The following is a 13,131-nucleotide window of genomic DNA, read 5'->3' as shown; positions in this document are numbered from 1 at the left end:
TATGGTCCTTTGTCACCAAACTAGGAATCATATTCTACCAAGAAAAACTAGGCTTTATTTAAACCACTGGGGCCATTGGAATTCTTCAACATGGTATATTTCACATGGTGACTTACCTATCTCTGATGCTTGGCATGTCCATTTCTGTGCTACTAGGGAAGTAGCTTATACAGTACCACCTTGCCTTTGTTTTTGAAAAGGAGCTCACTGACTTGAAAGAAGGATGCAAATGCATAAAAAGGCTGATCAGCAATATGTATAGGGTATTCTGAAATAGCCCTCCAAATTCCCATTCAAACTCTATAACTCCAGGTGTGCAGAGAACAGCAAAATCAAAAATAGGGTGTGGCTGAACATCTAGATGTCTTGGTGGCATTCTTCAGGTTGTCTTTCTTAGCTTTCTTACCTTACTTTTGCTGGTAATGTTCTTTCATTTCTTCCTCCAGAATTTCCCTTGATGTTATTCCTTCTATCCTAGCTTCCACTCCCCTAATTCAGGCCCTTTCCCTATCAATGCACATACTTTGTAAATAGTCACAGGTGTTTGTGCGTGTTGCGCAAGACCTCCATCAGGATAACTTGCCTGATGTCAGGCTGGATTCAGTAATCTCTCTGCTCCAGAGTCACCAGTGGCACTGTATGGTTTGCTGAGTGAATTTTATAGCACTCAGGGAGCACTGCCATCTCTCCTGCCTAGCCCCAGACTCCCTCTTTAGTGCAGTGATAGCTAACGTCAGAGTGCTCACCACATACCAGCCAGGCTTCTCCAGGCATTATCTCAGTTGATCCTGTAGCAATGCTGTGATGTCATCAACAATCCTAATGATGCACTATCATTATCCTCATTTTATAATCGGGAAAATTGAGGCATAGAATAGTCATGTTATGTGTCCAAGGCTATACAGAGTACTGAATGATGGAGGCAGGATTGGAACCCAGGCAGTGTGACTCTAGATTGCCTGTATTACACTATGCTGTGGGAAAGAGAGATAATCCAACTACGTTAAGATTGCTTACTTTTTCTTGGACACATCATATACTTTTTTGAGCATATCATATATATTTGTTCTTATCGTTTCCCCCATTTGAAAATGTTAATTTCACACAACTCTGCCTTTTGAAGTCCTATTGTTCCTTCAAAGCCCAGGAGGACTGCTTCCTTCATGAATCAAGACATCACCTCCTCCTGTCTGGAATTGAACTTTTCACTCTTGAAAGTTTCACCCTCTGAATTCTTTCTTATTCCATGTATATAGGTGTGTGCCTCCTCAACTGATACTTTGTGCCTTCCACAGCCTTTACACATAATTGACATGTAGGTATTGACTGACTTGAATTGCATTCAAGGCCTCAATTACTAAGCTGAAGTATGAACTTGATCCAGCAGGTAACTTAGAGTCCATACTGGTTCTTTAGTATGGGAATTTTAAGATTGAAAGGTGTTTTAGGAGTCTAAACACTTTGATGTTCCATAGAATTACTTTAGGGAAGATAATTCTGGAGGTAGAAACTAGTTAGGAGCCTATCACAGAATTTCGATAATAAGGTGGCTTGTGCCATAAAGAAGAAAAAGCATAATGAAAGAAAGAACTTAATATGGCCTTATTTAAATTCTCCCCACAGGAATTTCCTTTCCATCCCTATTGCTGAGCTGGGGGTTTTATTCCTCCCTCTTCCCTTTCCCCCCTTCTCTTGTGGTTTTTGCCTTTTCCCTCTGCCTCCCTGGCCAGTCCAGCCTTCCAGGGCCGTTCTGGGGGTGACCCAAAGCAAGGGGAGTGAATGAGTTTTCCCCAAGTCGGTCTACCTACAGGTTTCCATTTTCTGTCCTTTCAGATCCCTGTGCTCTCAAACCCCATACAGATCCACCTTCCAGAGCCTCTGCTCCAGATTTTTAAAAGCAGTATGCCAAAGTGGGATGATACATACGGAAGGAAGGAAGCTTTTTCCATGTCCATTTCGTGATCCCAACCCCATTTTAAGTGCCCCTTTCAGTAGTACCCAGGGCTTACCTTACCCTGGTTTCATACTGTGCATTTTGCTTGCCTGTCCCCTATGCTAAACCCTAATCTCCATGAGGGCGGGAAGCAAGCCTATCTTAGCACAGTGCCTGGATCTGCAAATATTCACTGAATGCTGACTGCTGAGTTTTCTTGGCTTTAGAGCTAAGTATGTGAGCATTAAATAGGATTTTCTTTAGTTGATCTGGGAACTGCTTAACCAGCAAGTGTATTATACTTAACGTGTTTCCATGAGAAAAAGAAGTCAATTACTGGGCATCAATCATGTGTGCCTTGGCACCTTTTAAATGATTCATTTAATCTTTCCAATAACTTTGCAAAGTAGGTGGTATTATCCCCATTTTTACCAGTAAAGTTCTTGATATTTTGAAGTTATGTAACCTACCCCAGACTGGTGAAATGCTTACATCACAGCTGCAATTTCTCTGACGCTATGTATTTTTTGAACTAGGATATACTCAAATTTGAGGATTGCCTTATGTAGAGCCAAGACACCACATGTTGACTTATTTGAACTTTGCTGTGTTTTTAGAATTTTAGAGGCAATAGGGACTGAAATATCTTCTAGACCATAAAAATAAAAATATGAAACTTATCAGAACTGAAATGTAGAGTTTAGAATCTACCAAGCAGGCAGTAAGGAGCTACCAACTCCTTTTAACATAGGGTGTGATATAATAATCAGCATGTTCTGTAACTAAAGTTCTGGCAGCTTTGTGAAAGATGGACAAAAAGAAGGGCTGGAGGCAGAAGACCCAAATAGGAGATGACCACAGGCATTTAGGGAACATTGTGGGCTGAACTAAGACGAAAACCTGAGGGAGGATGGCAAGAATGGGGTGATTCAGGGTGGACTTATGGATTGTGGACACAATAACACTTTGTTAAATGTATGTGTGTGTGCTGGAGAGTAGGGGTATAGAGATTGCTGTTTGGAATTGGAGTAGGGAGCAGTGGGGAGGACGGAGAAAGACCCAGAAAGAACCTGGTGTTTCCAACTTGAGCAACTCATTAGCTAAGTGATGCAATTAACCAAGATGTGAAAAACAAGAGGTGGAAGAACAGGTTTGGGGAGAAAGATAATGAATTTAATTTTGGAATTGGACTCATGTTCAAGACATGGCAGTGAATGAGGTTACTCAGGAAAGCATGTAGTCAAAAAGGTGGGAGACTGACTATGGAACAACAACAAAATGAAAATAGAAAAGAAAGAGGAGGAACATGCTAATGAAACTGAGCAGTTGCCAGAGAGATGGGAGGAAAGGCAAGAGAAATTGGGATAGTGGGTGACCTCAGAAGATTGTTTCTCCAGAGCAAGAATAGTTGGCAGTGCCTAGCAGATTGAAGATGGATTTTGTAGGTAGAGGATAAGCTTGGGATGGGATGTGTAAAAGGGTAGGGGTGAGAGTGCCACCTGCCTTGGGATTGAGGATTGAGTGGGATGGAGGATGGAGAAAGATTTAGATGCATCTTTGGTGGAGGAAAGTAGCTCTAGTATCAGAGCAGGGCCATGATTTGAGAGCTACTCACTTCATGTTCTCATCTCAATAAGACTCTGAAAGAAAGACACTAAAGAACCATATGTACATAAATTCAAAGATGATGTTTTTCCTCTGTTTCTCCTGATTTTACAGTCCAAATATACTTTTAGTGTTAATTTTATAAACCAAGTAGGCTTTCTTTAACTCAATACATTTGTCTAATTGAAAAAGTTTGGGGAGAATAGCGGAGTCTTGTAGTCCTGTTTCATCAGTCTGACAGTCGGGGAAGCAATCTGAGCTCTCAGTGTATACTCCTGTTCAAGTTGTACCTCATTCGAGGGAAATTTTTATTTTAAATGCTGAGATGTTGATAGATCACTATATTTTATCTTTTCTGTCATGGACAACCGAAACCTCTTGGATAGTTCATTATCAGTCATCAAGAATCCAGGTTTCCCCCAATAATTTATATCCCAGTTCCATCCAGTTCCAGGGTAATTCTCTCATTACCATGTTCTACAGCTCTGATCTTTTGCAGAATACTCACTTGGCAGAGAAAGATCAGGAAGTAGAAATCCTATCTGAAGTCATTGTTGAACAGTTTATGTTTGAATATAATTATAGATATGTTCACCTGCAAGAAGTCTCAGGGATAATCTAATATAAGCCCCCAGGATTCCCCAGAGATGCTTCAAGTGCTGCCATAAGGGGCAGGCCACACCAGTGGGGCTCTGGGACTCTTACCTTGAAACTACGGCCACCCGCTTTAATCCTTTCTGTATATTGGTTTAAGGGAGAGGTGGTCTACGTAAGACTTTCATCTTTAGGTTATTTAAAACCGAAACTGAAAACCAGTGTCCTCATGAGAGAGAAGGCTCTACCAACCTCAGTGACATGCTGGAGGTCACCTGGTTATTACAGAAATGAACCTGTAACTGCCCAGATGATCAATTCCTCTGTGCCTGTGTATCATCCCAAGGACTGACACAACAGTCTGCCAGCCTATAGCCTCAGTGAGCCTGTCTTCCCTGTTAGCTCTGTCAGAGAAGTGGTTATCTGCTATTTTATTTAGTATGTTCAAATAGAGAATTATTTCTGAGGTAAGAAGAGCTCTTTGTGGGACAATTCTTCTGGTCTGGTATAATTGTGAGACTCTTTCCTCTATAGCTTAAGCTCATTTTCTTTTCCCCTATATTGGTAGAAAAGTATAATGTTCACTTACCATCTCCCACAAAGTATTCTTTATGTAGTTTGAGACTATTTATTAAAACTACATCCTGTCTTTTATTCTTCAAGCTAAAGAGCATCAGTATTTTGAATCTCTAACCCATCATTTGTCTCTCTTCCTTATATAGCAATAGATTTTTTACCTTTTATTGGCTTTAATTCATTTTTTTTCCTTTTGCATGAGAGTGGTGAGGATGACCACTTATTTTCATTGAGTCATCCCTAATTTAAGTATATGGTGGTTTGGCTATGGAATAGAACTAACCAGTAATTTTTTCTATTCTTAGCAGAGTTTTATTTTTCAGATTGCTGTTCATTAGGTGATTATTGACCAGTGTTATGACTATATCTGGATTCCCACATTTAAACTGCTTTATAAAAGGTTTTCTTCTGAAAACTTTTCTATATTATTAGCTACAGTTTTTTTAATTGCTTAAAAAATCCCATACCCACTTTAGAGTCAATAATTATTTCTTAAGAATAAGGATTATGCCTAATTCATCATTATTTCCCAAAGTGCTAAATATTACATCTTATAAAGAATAATAAATATATGCTAGACAAATGAATACATAAATAGCATTATAACATTTAACTTCTGCGTGTCTATCTATATAGCATAGCAAGTTCTTGATCCTTTATTTATCACTGCCTTCCTTTGCTTGTCTTCTAATTCTTGTGTATTGTCTTAGTCCAGTTAGTGTTTCTATTACAGAATATCTGAGGCTGGGTCATTTATAAAGAAAAGGGGTTTATTTGGCTCATGATTCTGGTGACTGGAAAGTCCAAGAGCATGGCACTGGCATCTGCTGAGGGCTGTGTGCTGTCTCAAAACATGGTGGAGAAGCAGAAAGGCGAGTGTTGTGTGCAAAGACACCCAACACAAAAGGCAACCTTGCTTTATAACAACCTGCTGTTGTGGTGACTTATCCATTCCTGCTAGAGGGAGAACTTACTTTCCGGAGACTGCATTAATCCCTTCATAAAGGCAGATCCCTCATGACACAAAGACCTCTTAAAGGTACCACCTCCCAACACTGCCATATTGGCATTTAAATTTTAACATTAGTTTTGTGGGGGACAAACCACATCCAAACCATAGCATTTACTGTCCCAGTTTTTTCTCAGAACGTTGTCATTTGGATTTTAAACTTGTTTTATGATTAGAAAAACTTAGAAAGCTTTATGGATTTCCCATTTGGCCCTGGGTTTGAGTTTAACTGCCAAATTAAAATGGAGAAATTGGTAAGTCTTTTTCTGGAAAATAAAGTAGTTTTAGAAAGAAGTTCTTCCCCCCTACCCTGCCCCCCAAACAGGTAGGTCTAAGTTTTTTATTATGAAGCAAAGAACTAAAATGCTAGCCTACTAAACTCATTATATTAAAATCTATATCTGTTGCTTACTCAAAACAGAACAAAATGTATAAATTATGAAAGATAAATAAGATTTTCACAGACATAGTATGATGTAAAACTTGAAACATTTGGTTTGGAAAATGGTTTAAGAAAGTCCTGATGGAGATGGAAATACAGTTCTGCCTTTTGTCCAAGAAGCTATTGTTCTTGGGCTTATGGGCTGAAGTTACTTCAAGGAAGTCATGTTTGGTGACAAAGGACAATTATAACGATGAAAGCTGAAAAGAGTACCACGTTAATTTAGGCTCTTCTAAACTGCAATAACCTGGGACACACCCATGTGCCACACTTAGCCTCTTTTCCTTAATCCAAGGATGCAGCTAGTCAGCTGCCACCCCGAGGGAGGTACCCACACCTAACATGCAACGCAGTAATCAGGCTGTTTGGTGAGTTTGCTATTTGAAAAAGTGAAGGCAAACATACAAGTCCATAAAAAGAGAAGACAGCTTGCTTCTGTAAGCTGATGAGATTGATAAGATGATTAGTTGTGAGTTATTTTTACATTTTTAGAAAATTGGAAATCTGTAATTAGCATTATAAATCTCAATGGTTGAGACCAATATATCCCCATGTTATACTTGGGGAACAAAAGGTACTAGTAGATGAACAATAAAAGCAGGATGTCTCAATAGGGACCTTCTTGGCATCTTAGTAGTTCCTTGTGGGTGACATAGTTCTGCATTTTGCAGCATGTGTAGCAGCTAAGCCTTTGCCATTAGAGCCTCATGGGGCATTGGTCAAGCAAAAATACCCTGTCAAACTTCAGATACACACTAGGGGGGTGGTGCCAGTCCTAGATGGATGCTACTGGTAGTGAAATGATGTCTATGAACCACTTGAAATTATTCAGCTAAATATCTTAACTGTTGGAGCTAGTTTTTTAAAAGTATGTTGGCATTTTAAAATAAATGATTTAAATTACTTCATTCCTAGGCAATGAATAAATGGTTTGTAAATTAGACCCAATTGTAAGGTGGGTGAAAGCCTAAGCTTTATCAATGGCCAATTGATTTGTAATATTAATGTGAAGAAAAACATGTATTGACGATAAGATTTCCCTTATTTTAGCAGGAAAAAAACAGTAAACTTAGTAAAATTTATGTAAGTGCAAATTTTACCAAATCCAAGGAAGAAAGAATGAAGCTTCTGGTTTATCATGAAATAATGTAAATGTACCTTGCATTCAGCCTCCTTTCTTTCATGGATAGGCTTTCATCCGTAAGGGTGCCAGGGACACCTGATACCAGCGTTTCATGTTTTGTTTTCAGGATCAGTTTAGTGATATGAGAATCAGCATAAACCAGACGCCTGGGAACAGTCTTGACTTTGGATTTACAGTAGAATGGGCTTTTTCTGGCATCTTCGTAGCATCCGTTGAAGCAGGTAAATCATAGATTTAGCTCTATTGAAGTTTCTTCTTTTTAGTCGTATGTTGTGAGGTGGGGAAAAATCCCACAGAAATTAGTCTATTTGTTATAGGAGGAGAAAACGTGTGAAAAATGCAGTAGCAAAGCAAGGAAGTACATCTTCTTTCCCGAGACTGTTAATTGGGGTTACAAATTACATATTATTTATTCTCCTTCCCTAGTTAATTTTAGTTTTAAAGAATCTTAATTTTGTGACTTTACAGAATTTGTCAAAATTTTGGTCTTTATATTTGGAAATGCTAAGAAACAGTAGCAAATCTTAATGGAAAATTCAGAAGAAACTTTCCACGATCAGCCATGTTTTGTGGTGAAATACCTGTTGCCTTTAGAGTCCTTCAGGATGCTTTGGGACTTTTGCAAAAGGATTACCCCTCCCCCGCGCAGGATTGTACCAAGTCAAGCTCGGGAACTCTTTGCAAAATATTACAGGGCCTAAAATTAAAATGAAAACTATTGTATTCAAGAGGAGGTCCTTTTATACAAAAGATATTTTGGCTGTATAAAATTGTTAACACCAGTTCTTTTAAATTTCAAGATTGCTTTAATTAGATAGATAATGGTTTTTTAGCTAGAGAGTAATTTTGAGCAGTTTTAAATAGTCATTTTTTTCTTCTGGTCCATTCCAGAATGCATCTGATTTGGAAGCTCAAGTGTAATACATTTCATATTTTTAATTTAAAAGTAACTTTAATTTTTCTTTATCCTTAGATTAATAAATCTTATTAAATAGATGAGTTTATCATCTCTCCTTTAAATGTTAACGAAGATACATACTGCAGAATTTGTTTTAAATGCCTTTAGTGCTTGGATGTGGTAGATACCCAGATATTTGATAACTTTGAAAAATTTAGTGACTCTTCTCCAGATGAAATAAAGGGAAACAGTAATTCGAGATTACGTCATTTTTCTTTAACTTAAAGAAGCAGCGACTAGTAGAACTTGTGGGTTTTTTTTCAATTGGTTGTTTCATTTATTTTGCATTGTTTAGGTAGCCCAGCAGAATTTTCTCAGCTCCAGGTAGATGATGAAATTATTGCTGTTAACAACACCAAGTTTTCATATAAGGATAAGAAAGAGTGGGAGGAAACCATGGCTAAAGCTCAAGAAACTGGAAACTTAGTAATGGACGTCAGGCGCTATGGAAAGTCTGGTGAGTGAGTTTTACGACCATGTTTGGCCTTCTGAATTGGGAACTGGTCTTCGGCAAGCGGTTGTAACAGTTTACTTCACTAACTGTTTTATTTTTTCATTTTACTTATTTTTTGGCTTCAAAGGTATTTTGTAGTAATGTGACAAATCTTAAATGATACCTCGTTGAATATACTGTCTGAACTTTTCACTAGCAAATTTACTGAATTCTACAGTATTGTCTGATTTATATGCTGATTTATGAATGCAAATATCAACTGAAGGCAAATATATCTGCATTCAGGAGTCCTGTATGCTAATGTTGAGTATTAAGAATTACACTATGATTTAACTTTTTCTGCAGCATCATAACCATACTGGTAGAGAGAGCATGGCAGGTCATATTCCTATTGTTCATTCTCAAAGAACTTTGAATATTCCATTATTGTGTTTCTTGGTTATTGAGGCTAGATGGGAAAAGGCATTAAGCTCTCTAGACCTACCAATTTATGATATCAAAGTATAATATCTAGTCTTGATTTATGGAAAGATTCAGCAAATTTGCTAGTGTTTTCATTATTAATGTGATTTAACCCTTGTGTTTTGGGAAGGTAGTCTGTTGGTAAAAGCCCTAAATTCTTCATTTCTTTCACATACTACCTGATTTGTTTGTCTTGTACGTGTGCACTTTGTGTATGTGCATTCAGTAATTTTTACTCTTTCCACTTCAACATTTATGTGTACTCATTACTCCATCTTCATGTGCCAATCAGACTGGGGCAAAGACCTACCTTCCCTGCCATTTACACAGCATAAAACTCTCAATCTCACCAGTATGGCTACCAAAATTATAGGTTCACCTGAAACAAAGTGGATTGATGCAACTTCTGGAATTTACAACTCAGGCAAATCTTCAGATCTGTCTATGACGACTGATTTCTCTGAAAGCCTTCAGAATTCTGTAAGTATTTTGAGAAGCCAGGAGTACTTGTGTAGAGCACAATAGCTGTAGGAATTGTGTGTGGGGAAAAGAATTTATTTGAACAATTTTGATACTGCTTTAAAAACAAATAATTGAGTAAGGTAAATTATAATAAAGAGATACAATAAAATATATTTTTGAAAACCATAAGGCATTACTCATTAATAGAGTAGTTATGAATTATATGATGGTAAAGTTAAAAGATTCCATAATGTTGTTTTGTAGTTGTTTCTCACCAATCTTTCATCATTATACCCATCTCTCAGATCTTTGTGAATGTGAAGTAGCAATTATGTAAAATTATACACTATAACTTCTCCATGCATTCTTTAGTCTTTACTGGCAAATGTTAATAAATAGAGTAATTGTGTGCATTATAAAACTTCATAAAGCATTTTTAGTTTTTGTATAGGTAAATTTGGGTAGACTCACATTATGTGGTTAAGATATAATCCATTCCATTAATTGGTTCAAAAACATGTAAAAATTTTTCTAAGTGTCAAGCATTACTTTTTCATACAGGTTTTAAAAAAAATGTACCCATTTATGATCTGAATTGTTCATTTAATTTAATAATTATATTTAAATTTCAAATAAATATTATACATTTATATTTACTCCTTAGGTTGTATTATTATTACCCTAAAGTACCTCCTTTTATTTAATAAGGAGATCTTGCTACATTGTGTAAGAAAGGTTTAAATGTTGGCAAATCCTGTATGATTATTTTGCTTACTCATAAATATGAGACAAATAGATTAATGATTATTTGACTGATCCCGTTTCTTGGGAAGTTAATGATTGATTAAACTTAAAGCCATCCATGCCTGTAGCTGTTCATTAATCCTTCCACAAATATTGAAGAATAATAAAAAAAAAATTAAGTTTCTACTACATGTAAAAAGGCTGTAAGGAATGCATCAATATACTGAAAAACTCATCTTGTTAAAATACATTTTCACTAATGAGAAATGCATTATTTAAGCCCAAAGTCCAACTGGAGAGAATATTAACTAAGCATTTTTATCCTTTCCAGAATACTGAATCCAAAGAAATCAATGGAATTCATGATGAAAGTAACACTTTTGACTCAAAAGGTAATTATCACCATTATAACTTATAGGAAAAGTCATAGCATAGCGCTCACGTTCTGCTATTATAAAAATTAATATCTGTGAGTGAAAGAAAAACCGATCCCACTGCAAGTTGAAACTAAAAGGTTAGCACACAGATCCAATTGCAGCCAGGTGGAAGGGCGTTCAGTTCCACCGTTGAATAGTTCAGGAACTGCAAACAAAGCTTTGGCAGCATGTTCTGGAGCTTTGAGTACCTGTGTGCCTAAGCCAAATAAGAAAGACTGGTTTTCCCCAGGCCATCAGCTTTCTTGCTATGGTATGCTGGCAAAGGGAATGTTAGTTAAATAAGAAACGTTGAATGAAGTTTCCTTTTCCTCTTTGTTGTAAAACGGACAAGCTTGGAAGCAGCTAGTCTTAATAGGAAAATGCCAGTGATAATAAACAGTTGTTAGCAGACATACTCATTTATAAAGAAAAAGAAGGCACAGTACCTGGAAAGATTTTGGAGTTATCCCTTTCTTCTGCCCATCCAGAAATAATTTAGCTACACACACTGTGTGCTATTCTTTGGGTATACAAAATAAATAAGATCTGGTCCACATAGGCAGAGAGAGACACCCAAAGATGATGAAACTTCTTTTACCATGAAACTAGACTGCCAAGAATGGGGCTGGGTTTTCACAGTGCTTTGGTCACTTTAAATCTGCATTTGCCAGTTTATAATAATATGTTGTTAAAGCCAACCTAAGTTTACAAATCTCTCTTCCCTCATTGATTGTGTTTCATTTCTTATAGTTAGAAGTGACTATCCATGTTTTTTATTTTATTTTAAGTTGCATTCTTTATCATAGGAGTTTTTTTTCAAGCAAGCGTTACTTATTTTTCTTTATGATGTTATATGTAAGGCATTTGGGTCCTGTTCTGCCAGTGGCCCAGGCAGAGCCAGCTGATAAGACATCTAACTCTTTATATTCAGGCCCTGCCATTTGAAATTTTTGTTTAGATAAGTAAGGACCAACTAGTATCAAGTAATAATCATACTTAAAATGTGATGCTGTAGTTGTGTAACAGACCTGTGGGAGAAGTCAGAATATGTTTTTCTTTCTGAACTCCATTTGCTTTACTTAAAGGTAGTAGAAGATCTTGAAATCTGGGTCGAAGTATCCTGGTTAGAAGAGTGTTTTAATTTTAGCATTTGTTTTTAATTGATCTTTCTCTGAGTATCATTCATTTTGTTGCCTTCTTCCCCATTGCTTTTCAGTTCTTATTCATCAGTGTTGTGAAAATTCTTTATTATAGACAATTTTCCTTATACTAGACAAGATTATGGATTGATTAACCTAAGCAGAAAGTGTTAACTTCCATTTCCCTAAAGCTGTGTGATCTAGCACGGAAGATGGTACTTGGCTTTTATAGCTGTGAAACTATGATGCTATCTGCTAAAATTTATTAATAAAAATATTTATCCCTTTAACTAATTTGAATGTAGTATAGACTACTAAAAATATGTGTCTGTGTGCCTCAAAATAATCCATATCTTCTATGGCTATCAATTTTGTCATCTTTTACAATAATATTGCTATAGATTGGAAAAGAGTATCAAGTATCATTTAATTTACCAGTGGTGAGAAGTTACAATGAATGACATGTTGTTTATTGGTTTTTTTGTTTTCAACTAGCATCTGAACCCATTTCTTTGAAAAACTTAAAAAGGCGATCACAATTTTTTGAACAAGGTAAACCACGAAGCTTACAGTTCATGCATTTTCATGGAATTGTTCTCACTCTCCACTCTTCCTCATGGTCTGTGGTGCTGGGCACAGAGTGTCTTCAGCTGGGCTCTCATTATGACCAAGTGACATAACAATTTCCATTCTTTCCCTAGGGTCATCAGGCTTTTCTTACAGTTCATGGGTCTACCTCTGTGGTAATGGGTCTTTGTGTGTCCTTTGTATACCACTAAAGGTTTTTTTTTTTTTTTTTTAAACTTTGTTAAAAAAAAAAAAAAAAAACAAACAAAAACTGAGATGCTGTTAAACACACACTTCTTTCCACTGGGTAACAGTAAGAAATGAGGAATTTCATTTAAGCCTCACTGCTTCCTGCAAATTGTATAATAAATATTAGATTACACCAACATATACAATTGGCCAACTTTTAAAAACTCTGACCTGTTTTTGATTTTGGAAAAATGCACTTAATAAAGAAGAGAGTTATTTATTGCTATTGGGATGGTGGCTTTGGAATGTTGATTTGACTGAAGTAAATTCAAAGTAAATAAATTTTGGTTGCGTCTGAGAACAGGTGCATTTTGGGATTCTCTGTGTTGGTGTAGTTGGGCAGGGCTGCCTCACGATGTGCTGTGCATGTGGCATTC

General features: G+C 36.7%; 1 protein-coding gene across 6 annotated transcripts in view; it reads left to right on the top strand.

The window, feature by feature from the left end:
• Positions 1-13,131, top strand: part of LMO7 (LIM domain 7) — a 194,396-nt gene that overhangs the window by 162,527 nt on the left and 18,738 nt on the right. For all 6 annotated transcript variants that reach the window (XM_069467663.1, XM_069467664.1, XM_069467668.1 and 3 more), the window contains 5 exons: positions 7,410-7,524; positions 8,557-8,718; positions 9,551-9,657; positions 10,715-10,775; positions 12,434-12,490. In XM_069467663.1, the coding sequence (XP_069323764.1) occupies positions 7,410-7,524; positions 8,557-8,718; positions 9,551-9,657; positions 10,715-10,775; positions 12,434-12,490 (502 nt within the window). The remainder of the gene's footprint in view (positions 1-7,409; positions 7,525-8,556; positions 8,719-9,550; positions 9,658-10,714; positions 10,776-12,433; positions 12,491-13,131) is intronic.

The sequence above is a fragment of the Eulemur rufifrons genome, chromosome 4 (genome assembly GCF_041146395.1).
Source record: "Eulemur rufifrons isolate Redbay chromosome 4, OSU_ERuf_1, whole genome shotgun sequence".
Taxonomy (NCBI): domain Eukaryota; kingdom Metazoa; phylum Chordata; class Mammalia; order Primates; family Lemuridae; genus Eulemur; species Eulemur rufifrons.
This window is presented reverse-complemented; position numbering and strand designations above follow the sequence as displayed.